This window comes from Camellia sinensis, chromosome 2 (assembly GCF_055761805.1).
Source record: "Camellia sinensis isolate YWXY chromosome 2, ASM5576180v1, whole genome shotgun sequence".
Taxonomy (NCBI): domain Eukaryota; kingdom Viridiplantae; phylum Streptophyta; class Magnoliopsida; order Ericales; family Theaceae; genus Camellia; species Camellia sinensis.
The window spans coordinates 133,525,053-133,551,806 of NC_138962.1; the positions used below are offsets into that span (position 1 = coordinate 133,525,053).

General features: G+C 35.5%; 1 protein-coding gene across 4 annotated transcripts; it reads right to left on the reverse strand.

Moving 5' to 3' along the window:
• Positions 1-1,333: 1,333 nt before the first annotated feature.
• On the reverse strand, positions 1,334-25,976 carry LOC114280025 (uncharacterized). 4 transcript variants are annotated; one of them, XM_082915625.1, is made up of 8 exons: positions 25,344-25,976; positions 25,034-25,207; positions 24,180-24,499; positions 12,181-12,333; positions 10,044-10,136; positions 8,004-8,062; positions 2,401-2,494; positions 1,334-1,741 (listed from the first exon to the last, which is right to left on the reverse strand). In XM_082915625.1, exons 1-8 carry the CDS (start codon positions 25,798-25,800, stop codon positions 1,523-1,525), a joined length of 1,569 nt encoding a protein of 522 aa, XP_082771751.1. In that variant the 5' UTR covers positions 25,801-25,976; the 3' UTR covers positions 1,334-1,522. The 4 variants fall into 4 exon arrangements, with proteins under 4 accessions (XP_082771751.1, XP_082771752.1, XP_082771753.1 ...); XM_082915626.1 differs by having other exon boundaries at positions 25,034-25,192; positions 25,344-25,949; XM_082915627.1 differs by lacking the exon at positions 12,181-12,333.
• Positions 25,977-26,754: the final 778 nt, after the last annotated feature.

The following is a 26,754-nucleotide window of genomic DNA, read 5'->3' on the forward strand; positions in this document are numbered from 1 at the left end:
TGAGTGAATTTATGAGTCTTCAACATTTATTCCGAATTAAAAAAAAAAATTATGGTGTATAACTTTTCTCAACAGATAAATATAAAACAAATACTAAGTTAATTCTCTCATCTAAAAAAAACGATTAAGATAAGTTATTGAACTAATAAAGAAGCAGTAAAAAATACATATATATATATATATATACAAATGACTAATTTTATTAATACATAAATCATACTCGTATAACAAATTATCAGTTTTATTAATAAGTAAATCATTAAGTAAATAACAATTTTTAATAATATGAAAAATTATTTTCCAGTTAACCATTTTGTTAATAAATAAATCATTAAGTTAATTAACAATTTTTAATGATATGAAAAATATTTTTCAATAAACAATTTTGATAATTTATTATTGCATAGGAGAATAATTTTTTTTTCCTTGAGTATTGTGTTAAATTAAAATTTATAACAAACGATAGTTGTAATTTCAAGTACTATAGGACCAATTCATATTTTAAACAAACTTTATTAGTGTATTTGTAATTTGTTAAAAAATAAAAGATTTATATTTCATAATTGACCAAGAATGTTTGCGTAATTACAAAAAAAACTTATAGCATAATTGATCAAGAATGTTTGTGTAATTACAGAAAAAAATGCATCAATATATAAGCCATCATTAGTAAATTATTCAAAATGAAAGGACAAAATCAAAAAAAAAAAAAAAAAAACAAATCTCGAACAGTTAAACAATTCTTATATATATAGATATATATAGTTCATATTAACCTAACGATGTTAATGTACATGTTACATGAATATTAAATTTAAGGAAGCGTAATATAATTATATTCAAATTGTAACATTTATTGTATATTTTTTAAATTTTAAGAAATGTCAATATAATTTATTCAAAATGCATTTTTCAAAGTGATGATGTATATCATTTATCATCATCCTATCAATCCCACAATCCTCATCTCTGCCCTTGTCCCCTATACTGTCATCAAATGAATGAATGTGTTTTTTTAAGGTCATATCATGCCGAGCATCTTTTTCCGCAAAGCACAAAATTTCTTCTGACTATCCAATAAAACTAAATTTCCCAACAACTATCACTCAATTAGGGCCTATATATGCCATTTTTTTCTCTCTAATTCACAGGATTAAAAATAGACCATTGCATGACAAAAGAATTTGACACTTTCATCAAATGATTGACAAAATATTAAATGTGTTTTTAGCCTATTTAGGGTTGATCTTCTTCTTCTTCTTCTTCTTCTTCTTCTTCTTCTTCTTCTTCTTCTTCTTCTTTTGAAATCTCTAATATGATTTCCTCTATCATATATCATGTATGTCTTATAGCTGCTCCACATTATGCATAGAGGAGCTACTATGTATTCATTCAATCTGCTAGTTGATAAAGAATGTTGTGTTACAAGAGGAATAGGGATAATTGGAGCCAATATACATTTGAAGGGGAAAAAACAAAACTGTAAAATGCATGGGTCCTCTTTGAGTGTTAAATTTCAGAATTATATCCCCTTCTGAACAGCAGCAATAAGTAGTACAACTAAGATGGGAGAAGCAAGAAAAATAATATATGGGAGGGCTTGATTCAAAGCACCTTCTTCAACTTCAGCATCTTTCAAACCATAGTTGGCTTTATCTTCAATAAATGCTTCAAAATAATTTTGGTAACCGGTGTTTATTGGAGAAAGAGTTGTGCTCTTCATTTTCATCATTTCCATGGCCTGCAAATCAATCCGACTGACTCTCAGTTCAAAGTGTCACCAAGATGGCTATGCATGGAAGAAGAAGAAGAAAGCGATCCATGCTAAAATGCATAACAAATTGAGCAAGGACCCTAAAACGATTACTGCATTATGGCATTTTTTAATGCAAGTGTTGTCTTAATTTTTAATTTGAAACTTACCATATAAGATTGGCCAGTATTCAGCAGCAAGTAGCAAGTAAAACAGTTCATCAATCCTCATGATTTTTTATTTTTATTAATTCTCATGATATCTCAAATCCAAATGCAAGAAGTATATCAGACATGTTTCAATGTTCAAGTATTGACATGCATGTCTTGCTCCGTTTTGTTTTGAGTTCATCACATTGGGACTGTTTGATTTGGGAGTCTGTATCATACTGTTTGATGTAACTTCTGCTTATAGCTTATTAAGCAAAAATAGCTTAAATAAGTTGAAAAAAGCTGATCACTTGAAAGCTATGATAGATGTGCTTTTCACTTCTACTTTTTGATTATTAACTTTTAACTTAAAAAAAGTTCCACCAAATGGCATCACAACACACCTCACACATACTCCTGGTAATAATAAGATTCCCTTCTTATCAAATAGTTATAGATCTATGCATACATAAACAACCTCCAATCCCAAGAAGTTACCTGGAAAGCAAATAAGAATTGCTTTGCTTTCTTGCTCACTTCAACATTTGGGTGGGACTGAAGCTTCTCATACATGACTCGAGCCTCATTGGGCCTATCAAAAATTTCCATAGTTAAATACTTAGTCCAGTAAATGAAGAACATAAATCTAGTAACTTTGAAATAAAATTTGCAAGCCTTGCCAAAAATTTTCATTAAACATATATTCTAACTTATTTGATATGTCATTTTTCTTTGTGATTCTTATTTTCCTATAAGTAATCTAACTTATCTCATCTCATACATTTGATTCATTAACAATAGTCGACAGTTCAATGTGGATATATGAAAGAGAACCAGCACACAGCCTAAATATGAGAGCAGATTAATTCTTAGAACTATAAGCGCGAAGGATAAACATATAAAACTGGGTTTGTGACCACAAAAAAATTGCAAATTTGCTAACCAAATACAAGTCTCTATCTTGCGAAAACCATTTGTTCATTTTACTTTACCACATGACTAATTGTATTTGTACAGGAAGTTTTGAAAGTTGCAGGTAAAGAACATGGATACTTTTCTGAAAGAGAAACACAGGGAGTTCAAAAACACTACGTTATGTCAAGTAATACAATCACTTAACTACAAAACTACATTATTCAGTGAAAAATCAATTCTATAAGAGGAAAGTGGAAGACAATAATGCGCTATGGAAATTACAAATTGAGCAGGGATAAGAGACATAAAACAGAAACAAAAAGTTGTTTCCTGATAGTGAAGTTAGGACTAATAACTTTTAGCCATCAATTTTCCACAGATGAGTTTCTTCCGTGATGCAGTGTGTTGTCAAATCGACAAAAACACTACCAGTTCCAATCTGTCGTAAGATTTTGACGTTCCCGTTTTGCATCCTATGTTTTTTACACAATCAAAAATAGCATAGACAATTGTCTCGAAAATTAAAATTTACGTACAAATATAAACTTATTGGGTCCCCTAATGTATGGTTACACAGGATTTGATAGAATCGTAAATACTATTTAATGCTTATAATCCAAGTGTCATACAAAGTGGGAATTTTATTATTACAGTTCCATTCTTCCATTTTTAGACTCCTATTTGTACATTGACATATCAACTGTAGCGTCTCACGTCTTAAACCCAACTTGTATATGTTAATTGGCACTCGTTATCTAGTACTTGTATCGTTTCCGGACTCATGGTGTAATGATAGGATTTGACCTTCAATTATTATAATTGAGATATCATTCTAGATGTTTAGAACCTTGATTGAGGTGTCAGCAAGTGATTTAGCTATCTTATCGGTGCCAAACTAATTAGGATTGGTTAGCATAACCATGATGTTGGTTGCACCTGTCCTTTTTTATACTTTATTGATGTAATGATCTCATTGTACATTTGATTGTCACAAATAAAGTTTCTTTTTGCTGATTTAAAATTTAAAAAAAATAAATAAATAAATAAAATAAAATAAAATAAAATACAGAAGAAGATGGCTAGGCAAGATTGGATCAAAAACTCTAAATTCGGATATTTGTTTTTGAGTAGTCTTCATCCTTTCGCCTTTTCTCTCTTCACACTTTGAATCTTAATGTGAGGCTAGAACTATTGAAAAGCTTACTTCTGGGGCTTCGATTTAGATATAAGAACGACCCAAAACGGAGTTGGACGAGAGAGTTATGTTTATTCAAAGTTTGGGCACCAAAATTGTCAGCATAGTTCGCGCGAGCGCACTTTTGACCGCTCGAGTGGTCCGTAGACCTAGACAGCTCTGCTTTTCAAAAATATAGATCCTACAAGCACTGAATCACCGCTCGAGCGCACATTTGACCGCTCATGCGGTCTGTTTGACTTTGGTACATGAAAAAATGAGTTCACAGTCAGAGTTGTGGGGCCAAAGCTACTTTAAAATAAAAGAATAAAATAAAATAAAAAAAGAAGCTACTTTTATGGTTGTACTATAACTCTACATATTTTCATATCACTTTTTCTCTATCTATTTCCTCTCCATCTCTTTCTCTCTACATTCTTTCTCTACCATTAAACCCTCCATTAAAGCTTGGATTTAACCCCCTTAGAGAGAGAATCGATCTCCGACCCAAGGTATAATGTTGGAGAGCTCGTCAAGGGCAACATTTCCATCCGAGCCAAAAGTCCATCCGGCCCCATTTTGATTTTCAGACTTCTCTTCTCCATTTGAGGTAGGGTTTCCTTTCATTAGATTAATATGGGTTTATGGGTGTTTGTGTGGTATTTTTGATAGAGAATTTTTGAATTATTGGTAGAAACTTTGAAAGGCATGATAAGCGGTTAGGGTTTATAAATTGGTTTGGTTTTTCTCTATATTTTTACTATCAAATCTATTTTCTTTGTATAAAATTGCATGAGAGTGTTTTAATCTAGGAAGCTCCAATTTTATGAAAACCCTAATTTGTAAAATTGCATAATTTCGGAAAGTTACATTCTTGTGTTGAAATTGGAGATAATTGTTTATGATTATTGAAATTATATCATTGTTAGAGATAATTGTATTAGCCATTGGTGGAGAATGGCATTGTTGTAGGCCTAGCCAAGTTGGCCTCCATAACTCTCTTAAGGGCTTAGTCCCAAGGGAGAGGTCATGGATTCAACTCTCCCTAAGGGGGCGTTGAATTAGGAGGCAAGCACTTGGTGTTTTGCAAGAGTGGGGAGGCTAACTCCCATTGATGCTAATCTAACAACTAATAGCTGACTTTCACTAATGAAAAAAGAAAAGAAAAAGAAAAAAAAAAAAAAAAAAAAAAAAAAAGTTGACAGAAACCCATGTCCATTGCAACCTTTGGTTTAGTTTGGGTGCAGTCGGGTTCTGTGCACGCAGTTTTGCAAAGTTGGGGAGGGGGGAGGGTTGGAAGGAGGCGTCAAAAGGCTTGGATGCTTGCCTCTCATTGTTTAATGTGGTTGGCTTGGTTGGAACACAACAAACAGGTGTTTCAAAGGGTGTCTCACTCCATTCCTTGGTTAGAAAGGCAACTTTTTACAGTGTTATATAGCTAGGTGACGAGTTTAGTAGATCCGGATGTGTTGACTTTTGTACATTTTGTGGAAGATTTGATTTGTTAGTCTTGTTGTGCCTTTGAGGCCGTTTCCATTTTGTATTCTTTGTATCATCTTGATACTATATCAATAAAGCTTCGTTATTTATCCCAAAAAAAATCATGAAAATGAAAAGCCCGTTGTTGAACTGAGGTGCATGAAGCACATATTATGATAATTGAATACTTGCATGTGTTGCATTGATTACATTAAAGTATTATGATTTTTATTGAATAATGGTGGTGAATCCGGGTCATGGATAGGTGAGGTTGGGGATAATGTGGCTCAATAGTTCATGGTGAAAGACCAAAAACCCATGCGGTGTAGGTGCCAAGGTCCTTCAATAAATTTGGTGGTGTTTTAAGTGACGCTTAGCGATGGTCACCAGCAGAGTGTAGCTTCAGACAGCTTACTAGATTAGGTGGTGCTTAGCGATAACCACTAGCAGATACATGTACTTGAGAGGATTCACTGAATTTGGTTTCAATTTTCTGAAAATTGAGTTTTTTATTTTTCGTGTTTTTTTGTTTTTAGTGAATATTTTTAAAATTTTAAGCAATTTTTTTACTTTTTTATATGCACCTTACTTAGATGTATCTAAAAAGTAAAATATTTGTAAAAATATATTTAAAAAAATTAATAAATACACAAGAATATAAAAAATGTACTGAATTTTTCCTTCTTTTTTTTTTTTTTTTTTTTGTATTTTTGGTATTTAGTAAATTTTTTAAAGATTTTTTTCACAAACATTATACTTTCTAAGTGTATTTATGTTAGGCGTGTCTAAAAATTAGAAAAATTGCTTAAAATATTTTTTTAAAAAAAAAACAGTAAAAACAAAAAATCACGGAAAATAAAAAATTTCAATTTTCTGAAAAATGAATCTTGAGTTATGAAATCAAACAAGCTGAATGAAATTAAGAAACGATAACTTAACGAGAACGTTTGTCTTGGTCATTGGAGTTGATATAAATCCTTTTTATGAAATGAGGAACCGTTTGAGCATATTATACATGCGTAGCATCATGATCATGTACATATATAGAAACATATTATCTTGTAAAACATTACCCCACTGGACTATATGTTCATCTTATGTGGCTGACATTTGTTTCAGGTGGTAATGGCACAACCTTGAGGTAAGGCATAGGATATGTGCATGAGCTATGGAGAGCTCTTTGAATTGTAGGCCTTGGACCCTTTTTGTATAAACCAAGTGCCATCTTTTGTAAGCATTGTACCCTTTTATTTGATGTAAGCCTAAGGGCATTTTAATTACATTTTTCTGTTATTGCTTTTGAATTGCATACTATATTCACTCCACTTAGATGTTGAATATAGGATGTATGCAATTGGAGAACCTCATGTATTGAATGATATTGATATACCCATATATATGAGAGAAGCCTTTTGATTCAAGAAACAAAAAAAACAAAAAACAAAAAAAAACCCATACCAAGTTCAGGCCCAATCTTTCACATTACAACATCCAGCAAAATCTTTCACATAACATCCAGCAAACTCAACCTTTTTACACGTTACGTAAGGCAATCAATAGTATACCCAACCCTACTGCATGTCTACTAGGAAATCCCTTGCACTTCAGTACCATCCATCCATTTTCATTGCCTATCCAATCTTTCAAATCTAACTCAGTTTTTCATAGTAGTTTCAGTGACTCAGGTTAGTCTTAGAAATTCCAGTAGTTTAGCTACCCAACATAATTTATCAATGTTGTAATTTTAACAGCCATTTTCTTCCCTGGTAAGCTTCGTGCTCACTTCCATATTCAAGAAATTCCTAACCTAATTATCATCTTTTACTACATACTTGTACGTTCATTTTTTAATACAAAAAATAAAAAACTATTTAACCTTTTTTCTGTGAGATGTATTTTGCAGGTTGGAATACTCTCAAATGCATAGAAACATAAACATTGAAAAGCATAATCGTAAGGGTTAATGAAAGTATTATGCTCCTATGACTTGTCACTGTTGTAAATGGTTTTCATAAAAATTTCATTGAACAATACCCAGACTATTGCTTTCAGTGAACATGAACACATGTAACAAATTTGCAGCTGTTTACATGATCAATGAAGATTTAGTCAAGTCAGATCAAGCAAATTGGCAAGATTTAAAAAGTGTTAGGAAGAAATGCCTCATTTTAGCAGGTAAAACACAACATGCTAATATCTACAATATTCTAAAACAGATGGCAAATTTAGTGTATGCTCTGTACGATTTCTGGGAGAGAGTTTCCTTCTACATAAGCAGAAAATTAAAAAATTAAAAAAAAAAAAATTGCATGTCTTTTGACAGAAAACAGGAAGCATCTTTGATGTTTCTAGAAAAACATATTAGCTCAATTTTCTGAAAACATTCCAAAAAAGTCAGTCCATGCTGATTCTTAGCCATTTTTCTTCATTTCTCACTTCATGGAATAGAGAATTGTTCTTGAATAAGTGAACTAAACAATTCCATAATTTTATTGAAAACTTACACAAGGATTTTTGAGTAAAAAATTTATACCTACTGAGTGAGTCTTGACAAATAGACCACTGCAAAGCAGCCAACCCATGAAGTTCACTCTGCATAAACAAAAATACAAATGAAATTCAATATAAAAATTAATAAGAATAGAAATATAATTCTAGCTACCCTCTGCACTGGAAAATAGAAAACTAATTAAATGCCAAGCACCCCCATTACCTCTTCTTTTTTTTTTCCCCCCTTCTGGTAGATAGTAGTAAACAATGCCAGCAGAGGTGAAACTCTAAGAAGCATCTTTAATGTAGAGCATGCAAATATCCAGCAGTTGTTACAAAGATATTGGACCTCTATCTTACATAAAAATACAATGGTGTGAAAGGCAACCATCTGTTTTCAGAAATTACTCATATGACATCAATCCTCAACTAAATACTTGAGGGCAATACTGAGATTTTAGTTGGATATATCTCTCAGCTAATATGGAGAGCAAAGAGAGGGGATGTGACACAGCAATACTTTAGATAACACTTTATCCTCCATAAGTACATTATAAAAATCTTTGAGGGACTTTGTTATTTAGCCATCATATTTAACATTTAGCTTTCCTATTGACTTTTTATCAGCCTATATACAATTTTATTTATCCTTCATTACTTCTATTCTATGTTACATGAACACTTCTATTTCCCTCAAAGTACATGTGTCCACCAGATATGAAAAGGGTTTCGGGTTTGAATATGTGTCCGACACCTGTACCCAATTTAGACAATTGAATCCTTTAACTTTTTATAATGTTTGAAGAATAAGAAACTCACATGTGCTATAAACGAAACATTTATAACATGTAACATAGATGCAATGAGAGATAAAAATTCCATATTTTCATAAATCCTATTTAATTTTAAGTATATTTTTACATAATTTACATCATCTTATTTAAGAATATTATATAATATATGCAATATATAAGTGTCCATAACGAGTCCCCAATACCATATCCTACTTTAAGACATCCTAATATCCTAAGATTTAAGTTTGTGAAGGTCTGACACTTGCTCACACGCCCGTATCCAACACTCATACCCAAGTCCATGTAACATAGCTTCTATTTGGTAGAGTGAAAGTTTTAAGGAAAAGAAAAAAAATAATAAGAATAAAAGAAAAGGCAGAAGTTACGTACTCCCAAGTCACAACTAAGCTTGTATCAAAATGATCTAATCAGACTACCAACAAAAAAAAAAAAAAAACACCCTTCACTTCCATTATAGTTTCAAAGAGAATGAGCTTGCTCTTACACATTATAAGACCATGGTGACCCAATATTAGCATGATGATACAACTTCAGTGTCTCACAAGCTGATAACAAAGTGTATTCTCCTTGAATATCTTGCTAGAATGATATAGAACATACATTCCTTCCCATGAATCTGTTATGGACTTTTTGGTGGAAAGAGTTCAAGTTGTTATAAATCATTCTTTATTGTTAGTCCCTTGTACACTTCAAATCTACAATCACCCTTTAGCTATTTCTCATAGAGAAATAGAGATAAGAAGACTGAAATAATAGATTGAAAAAAAAGAGAGAAAGGGAGAGACACAGAAAGTGAGAGAAATCTGTTGGCAGGTTGGGCTTGGGTTGCTTAGCTTCCGAATAAAGTTGTTGAATACCTTCAAAACCAAGCCCTACAAACTAGATTATGGAGCTCAAGGGAAAATGTCTTATGTTGATCTTTATAGAGGACCCAAGCAAGAAAACTTTGAATTCCCCTTCCAAATGTTCCCAAATTCTACAACTCATATTTCTCATAAAGGTATATCTTAATTGGCTACAACTTTAACAAAATTGTAAATTATAATAGAATCATATAAACATCAATTTCATTTGCGTTTTTTTAGTTCCAAAATTTTATCCATATTTCTAGCTTTAATTAGAAAAGAAAAAGAAGAAAACTTCACAAAATAACTAATTACACCAGCAAATGTTAACCCTGTAATTAGATTTTTATTTAAAATATGTAAAGGATAAGTTTCTTAAATATGCAGGCAGCTCAGATCATTCAAATATCGTAAGAAGAGCACCTGAAATGTCAACTTATCCATGACTTCTTCATAAAATGGTAATGCTTCTTTAAGCTTTCCAAGATCCATCAAGAAGTCACCATCCTTCAAAGCCTACAAATAACAATGGTATAATTAAGAGTAAGGTAATGCACTATAGTCCTCCATCAAGAAGTAAATAATTAAAGGTTCATATAAAAGTTGTGTGAGAACATCATCTTAAAAAATGAGAGAATTTATTTTTCTAACCAGGACTTCTCAGAGTTGCCATGTGGCTGGCAGAATTTTAGAAGCAGAAAATAGTTTAAAGTTTAAACATTAAAATTATCTAGAACAAATCTATATATCCATATATAAAAGTAGGCCATTGTTGTGGCGGTTGCAACATGTTCAAAGAAAGTTGGTAATAAATAACTAATGAAAGTAATTATTCCCTCCATCCCAAATTGTTGTTAGTCCATCCTTCCATTTTCGAAAGCCCCAAAATGTTGTCCCATTTTGATAAGTCAAAAGTATAAATTATACAATTTTCTAAAATTACCCTTTATAAAAGAATTAAAATGCTTTTAGAAGTAGAGAAGAAAGGGGTAATTTTCCAGAATAATAACATTTATTTTAATAACAATGATTTTAACGCATTTACCCTTATAAAGTTCGGGCTTCTAAGAGTGACACACAAATTAAGACAGAGGGAGTACTCTTTAGATCCTTTAAGATTAAGCGAGAATTATGAATCTTGAGTATCTTTTTAGCTTCTTCAACTATTAAATATATGCAATTTCATAGGGTTTACATAAAGACCCCCTCAACTATTAGTGAATATCAACTTACCCCCTCATTTATGAATCCATACATTTTGACCCCTTCAACTATAAAAATGCATCACTTCCACCCCTATGAAAATGTATGGATGTGACGCATTTTTATATTTGAAGGGGTCAAAATGTATGAATTCATAGATGAGGTGGATAAGGTGATATTCGCCAACAGCAGAGGGCATCTTGGTGTAATTAACCCTCTTGTAATAACTCTCTGAGCAATACATTGGGTAAAAGTAAAACAAATGTCAATATCCACTGCATTCACAAAATTCTTAAGAAATTCATCTTCACTATCTCATTAAATCTTCAACTATAACTTAGATATATGAATTCTCCATCCTCGTTAAAATTGACATCAGTTAGCCCCCTCCATTAAATTATTTCTACCAAAAATTGATTTTCATTTATTTTATTCACTCTATTAATTTCATTTTATTTAAATAAATCACATAAAAAATTGGAAAATATAACCAAAAAAATTATATTAATAACATACGTAAAAACATTTTTACTGAACAGTAATCAACTTTCCCTATTTTTGTCTAATTTTTTTGAATTAAGTCATTTTGGCCTTTTATTTTTTTATTGGAGAGGGAATTGGCTTCCTGGCTACCCCTTAGTTTTACCATGATATGATAAAATGAAGTCAAGAAAAGCCACAAAATAAAGATGGATATGGGTCGGCCCAAACCAGGCCTCCATTCTATACCAAGGGATGGTATGTTGAGCCCATCTGACCTAAATTCTTGATTCCAAGCCTGACTTAACCAGCCTACAGTAAAATTCAAATGTATGCTTAACATAGACAACAATATACTAAAGCTACCATACTAGCTTAGTGGCTTAAGCTTTAGTTATGATGAGATGTCAAGAGTTCGATTCTTGTAATGACCTCAATTCATGTTCAAAAGATTTAAGTATTTTTAAAAACAAAATTATATATATTATATATTATATATCTATATATAGGGTCAGGCTTTAAGCACTACTGGCCCTATCGATCTCACAAAATATTTCAAGTCCTATAATTGGGCTAGGCTAATGGACCAAGCAAGCTATTAGGCCAATAGCCACCCTACCACAAACACAAGACATGGAGTCTTCGCTTTTCCTTGAAAGGAATCATTTGGTTCCTTTAAATAACCAGAAAAAATAATCTATTAATATTCATCTATCCAAAAACTTCTACAATGATTCTCCAATATTACTTTTAGTGCCTCTTTTATACTCAACCTATTATGTTTCAAGAGATAATAGAAACTAGGATAATTAGAAAGCAGATTTTGACTTTTCTTTCATGACTTAAACAGAGAAGGTTTATGTGATATGAATCATACCTTCTTGCATTCAGATTTTAACTTCGGATCAATGCTTAATCCAACTTTGCTCTTGTATGCAGCAAGAAGTTCTCTTGTATGCTCCTCTTTAGCAGATTTATTTTCTGATGTTTCCAGCACCTCCCCAGGGCGAATAACTCTTCCGCCACCAAACTAAGCACAAGGAGTAAAAAGAGTGTGAAGGTTAGGATAGCAGGAGAAGGGGAGAACCAAAAAAAGAGATGAAATGAAAGAGTAAAAATAATAATAAATCCTATAACGTTGATGGAATTAAATTGTGATATGCCTCCTAATTAGAACCCCCGACATAATAGAGAGGATTCAGTTTTATGGACTCGTGACAGCAATGGTTTGCAGCCAGAACAAGCTGCTGGATTATGGGAATCCAAATATCCAATCTATGAGCTGTGTTTTTTGCCAATTGAACATTGAAGATCATGATCATCTGTTTTTCAAATGTTCCTTTACTGGGTGCATACGGAACCAGCTAGCTAGCAAATGTAACATTCAATGGGCAAGCCTGAAATGGGTGCATCTGGTCAAGTGGGGCAGGAACTCACTTGCGGGGAATTAAATTGATAGGCTTCATGCTATAGTGGTGCTAGCTTGCTACAACCATATACATTCTATGGAAGGAACATAATGCTAGATTGTTTCAAAAACAATTTCTGGGATGCTAGAACTATCATTCATGAGATTAAAATGTGTATTAGAGGCAGATTGTGCACTCTTAAAGGTGCGATCATTAGCCAATTTAATACTTGGCTTCAGCAGGAGTGGGGCTTACCATCTTCGATATTTGTTTGATCCCCTTTGCTGCGAGTGCAGGTTAGGCAAATGGATGCCTGGTTACTGCCTCTGTTGTCTTTTGTTGATGTGTTTACTATGTTTGAACCAGGACCTTTGAGTGGTTGCACGGAGATTTTCCGTTCTTTGCTTCTTGTGCATGGTTGGTGTTCGCTCCTCCAATTCTATTGCATTAAGTTTACTGCTTTATTGTATTTATTTTCTCTTTGATTAGTTTTGTTTTGCCTTTGGCTTTGGATGGCTCATCCTAGTTGTATTGGCCTGGGGGGATGCTACATGTATGATGTATTTTATTCAATTTTTATATTATTCTCTTCGGGAAAAAATAAAAAATAAAAATAAATAAAAATAAAAACATATAACAGTAATCAAAGATATAATATCATCAAACCAATCATTTTGCACCTCCAAAATTGATGATCCATTCTCCAGATATACTTATTGAAAAATAGAGAGATCACAAAAAACAGAAAACGAAAGCACGTTATGATTACTTGGTAAGTGCATGCCAAACAAGGAAAACACAATTCAGCACAAAGACAATGTTGTTTGTGCATTGGCTTTCCTATGAAGAAATTATTCCATCAATTTTTATTTTTTTTTTGATAAATAAAATTTATTGAATAAAGAGTCAAGGAGATGCAAAAGAATGCAAGAAGGAACCAAAAACAAAACAACTAGCCAAACACAATATCAAGGAAATCTAAAAATGTAAACAAATCAGGATCCACACGTCCTAAAACCCAACCACACAAAACTCGCAAAAATCTATCTTCTAACCAAGAAATTGAACAAGCAACACCATGGAAAACACGCTGATTCCACTCCAACCAAAGTAAGCACATCAAGCATAATGGAGCCAAAGCCCAAGCCTTCTGACGCCACTTCCCAACCCGACCCCGACTCCAACTTCGAAGCACCTCCATCACCCCTCTCTGTTGCACCCACCCCACTTCGAAAGTAGAAAAAACAAGCCCCCCACAAACGATGATCAAACAAATCAAGATCCACACATCCTGAAACCCAATCACACAAAACTCGCAAAAATCTATCTTCTACCCAAGAAACTGAACGAGCAACACCATAGAAAACATGTTGATTCCGCTCCAACCAAAGTAACCACATCAAGCATAATGGAGCCAAAGCCCAAGCCTTGTGACACCGCTTCCCAACCCAACCCCCAGTCCAACTTTGAAGCACCTCCATCACCACTCTTTGTTGCACCGACCCCACTCTGAAAGTAGAATAAACAAGCCCCCACAAACGATGAGCAACCGGACATTGAATCAGCAAATGATTAACCAATTTCGCATCCCCAAAACACATGCAACACCAATTAACTAAAATATGCCCACACCAAATCAAATTATGAATCGTAAGGATCCTGCCAAAAGCTGTCGTCCACACAAAAAAAGCCACTTTTGACGGAACGCCGGTAATGCACCCCTGCCTCCAAGGAAACACCTCCGCCACATCTCCACACGAAGCGTGATAAAAAGAGGATACCGAAAAAATGCCTTTAGAACCCACCCACCCCCCCCAAAAAAAAAAATCCAACAATTGATCAAATTCCCAATCTTGAACCTACCAACGCAACCCAAGATCCCAAACCACCCCATTCACAACCACACCCCTTCCCAAATAAGAAGTCACCATAGCATCCGAATCCACAACGAGAAGAAAGATCAACAGAAATTGAAATTCCAATAACACCTTACCACACCATCAATCCCTCTAAAACCTCACCCTATCTCCCGATCCCACCCAGAACTGGATTTGCTCCCAAAACTCCCCCTTGCTAAGCCAAATACCTTTCCACAACCTCCAATCATAAGACTCACCCACTCTCCCCGAACTCCACTCCCACCAACCCATTCCGTACTTCACAGCTATCACCCGACGCCACAACCGATCCCTCTCCCATGCAAACCGCCACAACCACTTCTCTAACAAAGTAGAACTGACAATCCACAACCCCTGCACCCCCAAACCCCCCACCTTCTTTGGACGACACAACCTACTCCTTTACAAAAAATCCCAATGCAACTTCTCCAACCAACTAGCCACAGAAGTTGGAATAACATGCACCAACATGAAATGCATTGAAATACTACCCAACGCACTCAACAACAAAGTTAATCTCCCACCTTTTGATAAATACTATGGGACAACCCTAACGCACATATCATTTTTGCATATTATTTTATTGAGTATGTTTGCCTAATTATGTGTTTAATTTTGTGTTTATCTGTTTGTTTATGGAATACCTGTTAGAATACCGAGTTGGAATCAAAAATTGGAAGCCCAAACGGATTCAGAAACCGAAATTGGATACTTCAATAGGTTAATTAGAATATTTAGAATCATATGGCAAGTTCAATTAAAATTTGATTCGGATCAAAATAATTAGATTAAATCAATTAGAATTGATTAAAATTAATTCCACTTAAGCTATATTAATTAGCCCTAATCCTATTTAATTAGCCAAGACTATATATATGTAATATAAGCTTATGAATTCATCATTTTGCACCCTTTGAGCTGAAAGCTTCAACTTCCTTAGAGAGAAGAGGAGGAATTGAGGAATGGAGGGGGAATTTGAGAGGATTAAGCTATCACACCTTCAATTCAAGATCTAGGTATGGAATTTAACTATAATTCTTGCAAATAGTTCATGTAGGAGTTGGATTCATGTACTAATAAGAGTAATTTCCATGTAATTGATAAGAAGATGAAAGAATCAACCTAGTTATGGAAAAAATGAGTTAATCGTATACATGCATGCATAATTCATCATTCTTAAGCTTGATTTTCAACAAAATCTTTACATGAATGAAGTTATACTTGCTATCTCGAGGGTTCTCCATGATTTCATACTCATCATCTCATATGATCATGTTTTGAAAAGAAAAGAGTTGAATTCATCACATGCATAGCAAGATTGAAGAGTTTTGGGCTTTGTTTTGGGAAATGAAAAGAGGTTTTGAGATTATGGTTTGATAATTATCATGTATTCAACCAAGTGTGCGCTTGAGCTAACTCTACTTTGCATTGCACTTGGCTCGAGCGACCTAGTGATGGCTCGAACCTACTTTGACACCATGTAGTATTTTTGCAGGCAAACCACATCGCTCTAGCAATCAGAGTTGCGCTCGAGCGAACACCCTGTTTTAAACAATTTTTGAAAAAAAACTCTCATGTGCATAACTTCATTACCATGTTCTTATAAACATACTTGGGCATTGTTAAGACATCATTACTAAGGAAATATATTAGAAACACATTATAGATAATTGAATTAAGATGGGACATTTGATTAAGACATGTGTTTTAATGTGTGCCTTTATTATGTGTTTTGTGTAGGTGGTCACTCAAGGCTTAATATCAGTATAACCTATGAAGCACGGACACGTCTCTGAGGCTTGCGTATTAGTGTCGGACACGTGTCGGACACGGACACACGTACGACACGCTGTTGACACGTGTCTGACACTCTCCCCTGCGTGTCCCCCTTTTTTCAGAATTTTTCAGAGTCGGACACGAGGTTGGACACGCGAGGACACGATTCAGACACGCAGGTGGGTGGATCGAAGAAGCCCTAGAACTGTTGGAGAGGAGAAAGAGAGAGAGCCAAAGACAGAGACAGATCGAGGGAAGAGAGAGAGAGGGAGATAGGTCGAGGGAAGAGAGAGACAGATTGAGGACAGAGAGAAGAAACCTAACCTGTTCGTCTTCCTCGTCTTCCTCGTCTCCCTCTCTGCGTCTCGATCGACCATCGATCGCCCTCGTTTGACCCTCGTTTGACCATCGATCGACCATCGACCTCGTCTCCCACTCTGCACATCGTTTGACCCTCTCTGCTCTCTCTCTCTCTCGCTAAAATTTTCGACGCAACAGCTATATACGTTATATACTAACAATATATATACATATATATATATATATATTTATATACTAATAATAAATAATATAAATAAATAAATAATATAACCCCTAACCTTTCTTTTGGTCTTAAATAATATAAATAAATACAAATAATATATTTATTTTTTAATTTTACATATAATAAATAAAATTAGTATATATTTTTTAATTTTGCATATAATAAATAAAATAAATAAATAAAAATAAATACAAATAGTATATATTTTTTAATTTTACATATAATATATAAATAAAATTATATATATTAAACGTGTCCCCAACGTGTCGTGTCCCCCATTTTTTGAAAAATTACGTGTCCACGTGTCCGTGTCGTGTCCGTATCGTGTCCCGTGTCCGTGTCCGTGTCCGTGCTACTTAGAGTATAACCCACTATAAGTAATGTCTTTATAAAGCTATGTTCGAAAAATATTTTTGAATTGTTCAAGAATGTTATTTTAAAATCTTATTTTGCTATCTATGAATGAATGTCCTTTTCAAAATGTATTCATGGCATCCTTTAGTGAGGCCCTTACCTAGGGAAATAATACCATGGCCCATGGATTAATTGAAACACAGAGATCTCCAATGTTAGACCCGAGTGGTCCACATTGAATTACCTATTATGGATTATTGATTGACTTGTTGTGGTCCCATTGGATTGACCCTAGTGGCCCTATTGGCTTCGGCACGTTGTTGCATTGTTACTCTATTGGATGTACCACGTATAATGATTTGGATGTCCCGTGTCCGTGTCCGTGCTACTTAGAGTATAACCCACTATAAGTAATGTCTTTATAAAGCTATGTTCGAAAAATATTTTTGAATTGTTCAAGAATGTTATTTTAAAATCTTATTTTGTTATCTATGAATGAATGTCCTTTTCAAAATGTATTCATGGCATCCTTTAGTGAGGCCCTTGCCTAGGGAAATAATACCATGGCCCATGGATTAATTGAAACACAGAGATCTCCAATGTTAGACCCGAGTGGTCCACATTGAATTACCTATTATGGATTATTGATTGACTTGTTGTGGTCCCATTGGATTGACCCTAGTGGCCCTATTGGCTTCGGCACGTTGTTGCATTGTTACTCTATTGGATGTACCATGTATAATGATTTGAATGGTTATCATTAATACAATGTATTAATATGATTGTTAATTGAATTGTTTCGATGATTGGAAATATGAATTGTTTTGGATATTGAAAAAGGATATGTTTATGAGTTGTTAGATTTCATTCATTAAAACCCTTTATATTGATGTTACTCACTGAACTCTAGCTCACCCCTCCCTTATATATATATATATGTAGGTGAGCAAGCAGAACGTCAAGTCTAGGGAAGCTCCCGAGTCTACCCTTGTGAAACTATTTTTGAAGTGCCTCTGTGATGGGACGTGCTTGGACTCGAGTGAAGCCAAGTTTTGTCAAACCCTCCTTTTTGTTTGGTTTTGCTTTTGTTATTTTGAAACTTGCTTCGGGATGGATGTTATGTAAAAGATGTTTAAATTTGTTGTGTTGTATCTATGTAAGGAGAATGGAAATTTATTTTCTATAAAGAGATCTTTCATTTATGCACTACTCAATGGACTATTGCTTATATTTGTTGTTGCTTCCACTTAGCCCCGTTTATATATTATTATTGATTTTGTCTTTGAGGTCGAAGGTAATTCGGGATTACTAGTCAGTCATGACCTCAACCTCTAAAGGCAAGTTCGGGTCTTGACAGAGTGATATCAGAGCACGAGTTATTTCTTACTCACTTGTCCATTTAAGCAATTAGGTGTTTAGAAAGGACTTGAGGATTGCATTAATATGCATTTTAGTATAGAAATAAAGTGACTCTTGTAATTGTGTATGTGTATATGTATGCATACACTGTGTTTATTATTATACAAGCTTCATATAGATAATGGTGAGAACAAGAGAGGATGAACTGGAGTCAACCTCCTCAAGACTTGACAGAATGGAAAGGATGATGCATGATATGGTTGAATCTATAAGGCGGCGACAACAATGGCAACCACAACAACCGCCACCCCCACCTCCAATGCCCACACCACCACTGGCGCAAGGCCACCAAGCCGATGACCGAACAATCGCTCTTACCAAAGAATTTAAAAAGATGAAGCCACCACTCTTTTATGGGGGAGTTAACGCACTAAAGGCTGAAGCTTGGGTCCTTGGAATAGAAAAACTGTTTGAAGTATTTCCGTGCACTGAAGTACAAAAAGTCTTACTGGCCGCATTCAATCTAGAGGATGAGGCGAGAAGATGTAGATATTAATTCGCGATGATAACAAGGAAATTGGATGGGCTCGATTTCTAGAGCTTTTCTATGAAAAATATTTTCCATAGTGTATCTGGTATAGGAAGGTATCCGAATTTGAGGGGTTAAAGCAGGGGAACAAGATAGTGGCAGAATATGAGACTCAATTCACTGAATTGGCACACTTTGCGCAGCATATGGTCGATACGGACTACAAAAATAGGATCAGAATTACTAGGGCTTTCGAGAGAGGAGTATGACTCTGGACACTCATCTGGAGAAAAAATTGGTAGTAGAGGAAGGAAAGTAGTCTCTTGCAACCAGGTGACTTTCTGTCTATCCTTGTCCCTAATATAAACTTTGTATGCTTCCTTCTCAACAACTGCTAGTTCATCATCCTCAATCTGTTCAACCATTGGCGGTAGTGGAACAATCTCTTCACACCAAGGCTCCCCCTGAAGGGATGACTGTGACACAAGGGAGGTGAGAAAGTAAGATTGAGACTCAAAGAAGGTGACATCCATAGAGACAAACCATTTGTGAGTGGGACAATGGTAACACTTATAACCCTTTTTGGTTGCAGAATAACCCAAAAATACACACTTAAGAGACCTAGGATCCAATTTATCACAAGTGGGTGAATGATTATAGACAAAACAAACATAGCCAAAGGTCTTAGGGGAAATAAAAAAAACCCGGAAGAGGTAGACCCGAACAAAACTTGAACAAATGTTTGTTTTTGAAGGACTTGGGTAGGAAGACGATTAATCAAATAAGCAGCAGTGAGAACCATTTACCCCCAATAGGATCGAGAAACCCGCATCTTAAAGGATAGACACCGGGCCACATCAAGGAGATGGCGCTTTTTCCGTTCTGCAACACCATTTTGTTGAGGGGTATTAGTGCATGAAGTTTGGTGAATAATGCCATGAGTGGCAAAATAACTGACAAAATCAGAGTCAATATATTCCCTCCCCCTCCCCCCAAACTGAGTACAAACCATTTTATGAAAGTTTTGAAACACAGAAAACACCTCACTGTTATCCTTCATCAGATATACCTAAGTGGCCCTATAATAGTCATCTATGAAAGTAACAAACTATTTTTGACCCTTTAAAGACACAAAACGGGATGGACCCCATACATCAAAATGAATTAAAGAAAATAGAACTGAACTTTTATTAATAGAAGGAGTACAAGAAGCTTTGTGTTGTTTTCCAAGTTGACAAGACTCGCATTGAAAATCAGACACATTATTTTTCTCAAAAACAGAAGGAAATAAATGCTTAAGTAATAAAAAGGAGAGATGTCCTAAGCGACGGTGCCACAACCAACGATCTTCCTTAATGGATGGTAACTTAATAGAATAATGAGACAGGTTGTCTGTCTGATCCAGAATGTAGAGACTATGTTCCTCTCTACCACTGTCAATCCTCGTCCTCGTGATCAGGTCTTAAAAAAAGACAATGATCAGGAAAAAAATGCCACGCCACAATTTAAATCACAAGTAATACGACTCAAAAATAAAAAAATCAACACTAAAATTGGGAACATGGAGTACAAAGGATAAAAGAAGGGAAAATGTGGCATGAATTAAACCTTTTTCCTGACATAGAGGAAATAGTACCATCAGCAATACACACTTTTTCCTGACCTGAGGAGGGGTTATATGCTGAGAATAAATTAGAAGAGCCAGATACATGGTCGGAAGCACCAAAATCAATAATCCATGGTACAATCGGATGAGATAGCAATGCACATGTGGAGAAAGCCAAATTACCTGAATTTGCAAAGGAAGAAGAGGGTGCACCTGTAGTAGAAGTGGAGGCTCGACGGTCTAGCAAGTGGCGAAGAGCAATCTCAAAATCTGAGGCAAATAATCCCGAAACATCAGCAGCCGATGATACAACTGGAGATGAAGATGGTGGCTTAACCATGTCTAAAAGATGTGCCCGAGCATTGGCCCCCCGACCTCTAAACTAACCAGACCTACCCCCTCGAGTACTAAGACGGTCTCCTTGGCCACCAGAAGGAGTCCCATGCAGCTTGTAACAAGTCTCTCGTGTGTGTCAAGGTCGACAACAATAGTCACATAAAAGATTATCCTTCTCAAAAGAAGAACGAGAACCACGAGTCACATGCTCTCCATCTCGAGGGGGTGCAGAAATCAAGGTAGAGTGATCAATAGTGGCAAAAGGAAGCATCACAGAGCGACGACTCTTCTCATTCTACACAAAAGCAAAGGCTTCCTGAAGAGAAGGAAACATGTCCATGCCAAGTACTCTACTCTGAACTAGATCATACTCCATATTCAAGCCTTCTAAGAACTTGAAGACCCACTTTTGTGCCACAAACTTCCAGTAACCAGCAGAATCAATGGGACAAATAGGCTTATAATCCTGAAGGTGATCAAGCCGCTTTCATCCATTGCTAAGGAAGGTAAATACTGGAGAATATTCATCTCACCTTGTACCGACCTTTCAATGGAGTGACGTAACTCGAAAGTCTGTGAGAAATTCCCCTTCCTGGAGTAAGTAGTAGCTACAGCCTCTCAAATATCCTAGGCAGTGTCCATAGACAAGTAGCCATCTCCAATCTCCGGTAACATAGAATGTATCAACCAACCCATGATTAGAGAGTTGGTGATCTCCCACTGGTCATAACTAGAATCCGTGGTACTGGGTGCCTGTATCCTTCTATCAACATACCCCATCTTCTCTCTACTCTTTAAAAAAATAGTCAAGACTCTACAACCATGCTAGATAATTTTGACCATTAAATAGAGAGGTGGTGATTTTAAGGTCAAGGTTGAGGTTATCAGTCATAATAGGAGGTGTAATGGAACTCTTGCTCTTAGGTGGCTGAGAAGTAGTGGACTCACTAATGGAATCTGCTATGGATACTCTACTATGTAACTCTCAAACACAATGTCAATCACAAACTTGGAAGATAACAGTGGAAGAAAAGACACAACTACCACTATAAAAGCATAAAGAATGAAGAACTCATATATATCATTTTTTTTTTTTTTTTTTTTTGTAACAGGGAGAATAGGTTTACAGGATTATATACCAAAAAACAAGAGCCCAGACCATTTGTTGCATCCTAGTCAACAAAGAAGAAAGGTCGAACTGGACAAGGGTTGACTGGAAGTGATCTAAGGGACATCCAGGGCTGCCAACAGACCTATAATGATAGCCTAGGGCTGACAACAGACCTAGAGAAGAACAGAGAAGGCTTTGGCTGCCCTGGTAGGGGGCCGACTGACCTTTTGCTGCCCTGGGTGAGAGCCAAATGTCCAAGAGTGACCTTCAGTTGGCCTGGGTGGGAGTCGACTGACCTTCTACTGCCTTGGGTGAGGGCCGACTGTCCCAGACGAGTTTGGGTGGCCTGGGCAGTCCTTCAGTGGACGCAAGGTGATCTTTGGTTGGTGCAAAGTTTCTCCTATTGAGGCTCTGATACCATGAAAGTTTAGTGAAGAGAAAGAGTTAGGGAATGAGTGAAACCTCATCCCCTTTTATATAAAGAATAAAGCATAATTATAGGAGTGCCATAAGGCATGAATTATGGGCCAACTCATTACAGCCCATTACTTGAAATTAGAATAAAATATGTGAATATAATTCCCTATTCTAACATGATATTGAAGTAGAATTAGAAGTTATTAAACTTTCCTATTATGATTAAGGTAGAATTGAAAGTCATAGTTGGTCTAGAATATTAGTAGTTGCTAAATATTTTTAGTTTCTAAATTTGAGTTTTAAGTCTTATAGAATTAGAAGAGTCGTTAACCTATAAATATATGTGTAATCTCAATGATTCAAGAGAAGAGTTAATATTATGAAAATTTGAGATTGTGCTTGTGTGATTAGCCTATCCCTTTGTGAGGGTCAAGAACCCCTCTCTCTCTCTCTCTCCATCCAGCATGTCACTGTTCACAGTGGTTAATACAGCCACCCAACAGCCCCTAAACACTTGTATTTTTATTCCCAAAACCCTACCCTTTTACAAACCCTTCCTAATTTTTAATTACTTTTGCAGCCACAAGATCCCAACAAATCCTACCATCTAAGTCTATTGTTGCTGCTGCTAGTATACTTAACCCAAGCTCACTACTTATAGGAAAATAATCCGTACTTGTCCTACATCATTGCAATTTGATTGCATCATATAGTCTGACTAGGATCAAACACCCAATCATTCATGGACTTTCAAATACACCAGCTGACCACCACTACTTTCCCAACACGGGAAAGATGATAAGCAGCATTTGAACAGTGCTCCATGATAACCAGAGTCCACTTGAGAGCAGACATTATAGACACCTCGCCGGTCTTGTAGCGTAAATCACTACCAAACCATACAGCTTTGGCCCATCTGCAATGAAAAAGCAAGTGTTCCACAAACTCTACTGCATCAACGCAGGTAGGGCAAGTTGTGAAGCAGAACTTTACAGTAATGGAGATTTTCCTTAGAAGCCAGCATAAGCCAGCATAATCATGCATACACACTCCACCAAAAGTTTCAAATTTTAGGAGGAACCTTCATATTCTAAATAAGCTTCCAAAGCTCTTATGGAGGTTGAAAGGAAGAGGAGGCCAAAGTCTTGCCCCTGTCATGCTGGTCTTTAATGGCCACCTGGTGTTCCTAAAAAATTAAAAGCTCTGGTGCTCAGCATAAGGGGGAAGAAGGAAAGGGGAGGAAGGAGAGAGGACTTCTTTTTCTGGATATTTAAATTTACATCCAACAATGCCCAAATTAGCTTTGACAACAGTATTGGATTCAGATAATAGTTTCTCTTGGTTGTCACAAACTTGGCACCAAGTTTATTTTAACCAAAATTAATCAAGTAAATTAGCCACAATTAATCGCTCAATCAAATCATCAAATTACCATATAGTAATTAAACAATCAAATTAGCAATCTCAACCACAACCGCAAGATACACAAACATAACTAAGCTTTTAATGAAACTATAGATTGTGACGTGAATCTTACAGTTTTTGAAATGTTGCTAGGTCTAGGGAAAACCCCCCATGTCGAAATCTTTGGCTTGTATATATCTGACTGGTCTTCCTCGGTTGAACTTGGCTTTGACACCGTAGCATTTCCAAAGTTGCTAGTGTCCCCAACAAGTATTTCTACATCACGCAAATCTCTTTCTGGGAATGAATCTGCCACTGGAACCAACCCAGCTGGAAGTCCCCTGCTCTTCTTCTTTTCCCCAAAGTCAAGCCCCATAAAATCAATGCTTGAAATCTTTCGTTCTTCCTTCGTAGCGACCATCTTATCAAATAATGCATTTCCTCCCTTCAATCCTAGGACCAATGAACATAAAAATTTTAGTCCATGTTCTATTCAAAATGTCTCATTTTGTTTTGCCAATCACCTTCTCAAAGGATCAGATTGCACATATATCATGTCTAATTCATAATTATGTTAAATATATAAGGAACTAAAAAAGTGGTATTTCTCAAAGAACGAAATTCAGACAAGAATACAAATCAAAAGGTATACAGTTTCAGCATTTCCCCAGGGATCATTTCTGTCCACATGGTGACATGGACGACGTCCCATTTAAATGCGCACTGAATGGCCAAAATAGATTGGCTACACCAATCTCAAGAAGTAGGAATTGATAGCATTGGCAAAATAGGATGTTCAAATTTTCATTCTCATCCAACCAATAATGTTCTCTTGAAGCTACTTGATGATTATGCAATAATCATATGCTAATTTATTAAACAAAATTACAAAAATCCATGAAGAAGAAGAAGAAGAAAAAGGGAAACAACAAATCAGCTACAATCCCAAATAAAGATGAAGACGAACTCACATTTTTCAGACACTACCTGAATTCGTTTGACTTTCCTCCACACTTTTACTACTTCCCATTACTCCTTTGTTCTTCAGATACTCTTTTGCTTTCTCCATTCCCAGTTTAACAGAAGCCGGGACCTCCTGATTGCCACCAATAGTAACTTCCGACGGTGACCCATCATTTTTAGTATCTAATTTAGCACATTCTAAGAAATGGGGTTTCAGTTTGTCACCATAATCATTGCACAGAATTGAGCATAAGGATTCAAACAATCAAGAACCAGACAAAAATTCCAAATAACAATGAAGTGAAATCCTCAAGTTTCCTTTAATGAAAAGTACCTGAAAATAATGCTTCACTCTTGTCAGCAATTCCACTGCTGCTACCTGCAATGATTTCATTGTTTTTCTCATTTTCTTTCTCCATCTCGTTACAGGCAAGCTCATTTGTAATTCCAGTTTCATCAGATTCCGAAAGTGAAAGTGGGTTTTGATTTTGAACAATAATAACGTTGGGAGTTGGGTTCGATTTCTTGTAGGCCGTAGCTTTGGCAAATGCGAGCTTCACTGGGTCGTGGGTTTTGCCAGGTTCCGCTTGGGATGACTTTTCTGGTGAATATGAAGAATTGGGTTTGGGTTTTGGTAGTGAAGATTCAGCATTGGAAGAGGATGACGAGGCTTTGAGGGCCTTGAATGTGCAGTTTCTGGAGGGGTTTGCTTTGGTGTTGGTGTTGGTGGGTCTTACTGATAGGGTATTAGTATAATAATAAAACCACGAAGACTGTGGAACAGAGGCCATGGTTTTTAGGCTGAAATTCCAAACTGCTCTTCCCTTAGACGGCTAGTTTTGGCCGTACCATACCCGTATCTTTACTCGATGGACCTCATAATTCTGGAGGTCGCAGGACAAAGAAAGTGGTAATTCTATATAACAAATCCCCTCATCTTAGTGCATATTAATGAATTTCAAATCTTATAATCTGTTTGGTACACATCTTACCTTACTAAAAATACATCTTTTTCATCATTCAACCCCTAACCCTAGCTCCCTAATCTTTATTTTCTTCATTCATCGCCAACCAACCACCATCTCTTCTGCTGAATACTTGTATCGCCAACGCCACTCATCCTTCTACCGTCGTTGGCTGCTATTACTAATCCATTTAGTCTATAGCGTCTAGTTTCACTATTCACTATTTTTTTTCTAATCCCTAGGCACCATGACCTTATACCACATCATCTACCATGAATATAAGGACATTCAGTGAAGAGGCTATGGAGGATGACTTTGGAAACAAAGTTGAAAAAAATGGCACCGCAAAAAGAGTAGTTAAAGTCACCGTCGCCAAGGGAGTGATTGGGATTACAGCTTAGGAATTAGGTTTTGGATAAGGGAGATAAGGTTATTTTGATAATTTTATTTTTGGACAAAATTATAATTAAAAAAAAAAAAGATTCATTAAGTGTGTGCAAAAAAAAAGTATATAATATGTAGAAATAGAATTATCTCAAAGAAAGCTTTAGGCTACGTTTGCAACAAAATCATATCCACTAAAAATTAATTGATTTCGAAAAGGGTGCTCGGATGATAAATCCATATTTGGATTTTCTTTGTCTAAAGGTTCAGGCTTGAAATTATTATGTCCATAAGGACATACTTCTACATTAACTAAACTAGCTCTATATATTTAAAACCACGCATGTTCTTTTACCATCAAACCCATCTCTCTCTTTATCTCTAAATCGCATTGCT

Coding starts and splice junctions, on each gene's coding strand:
- LOC114280025 (XM_082915625.1), bottom strand. CDS start 25,800: ATGGCCTCTGTTCCACAGTCTTCGTGGTTTTATTATTATACTAATACC. Junction 25,208..25,343: donor GAGTGAAGCATTATTTTCAG/GTACTTTTCATT, acceptor CCCATTTCTTAG/AATGTGCTAAATTAGATACT. Junction 10,137..12,180: donor TAAAATCTGAATGCAAGAAG/GTATGATTCATA, acceptor TGTTATTTGTAG/GCTTTGAAGGATGGTGACTT.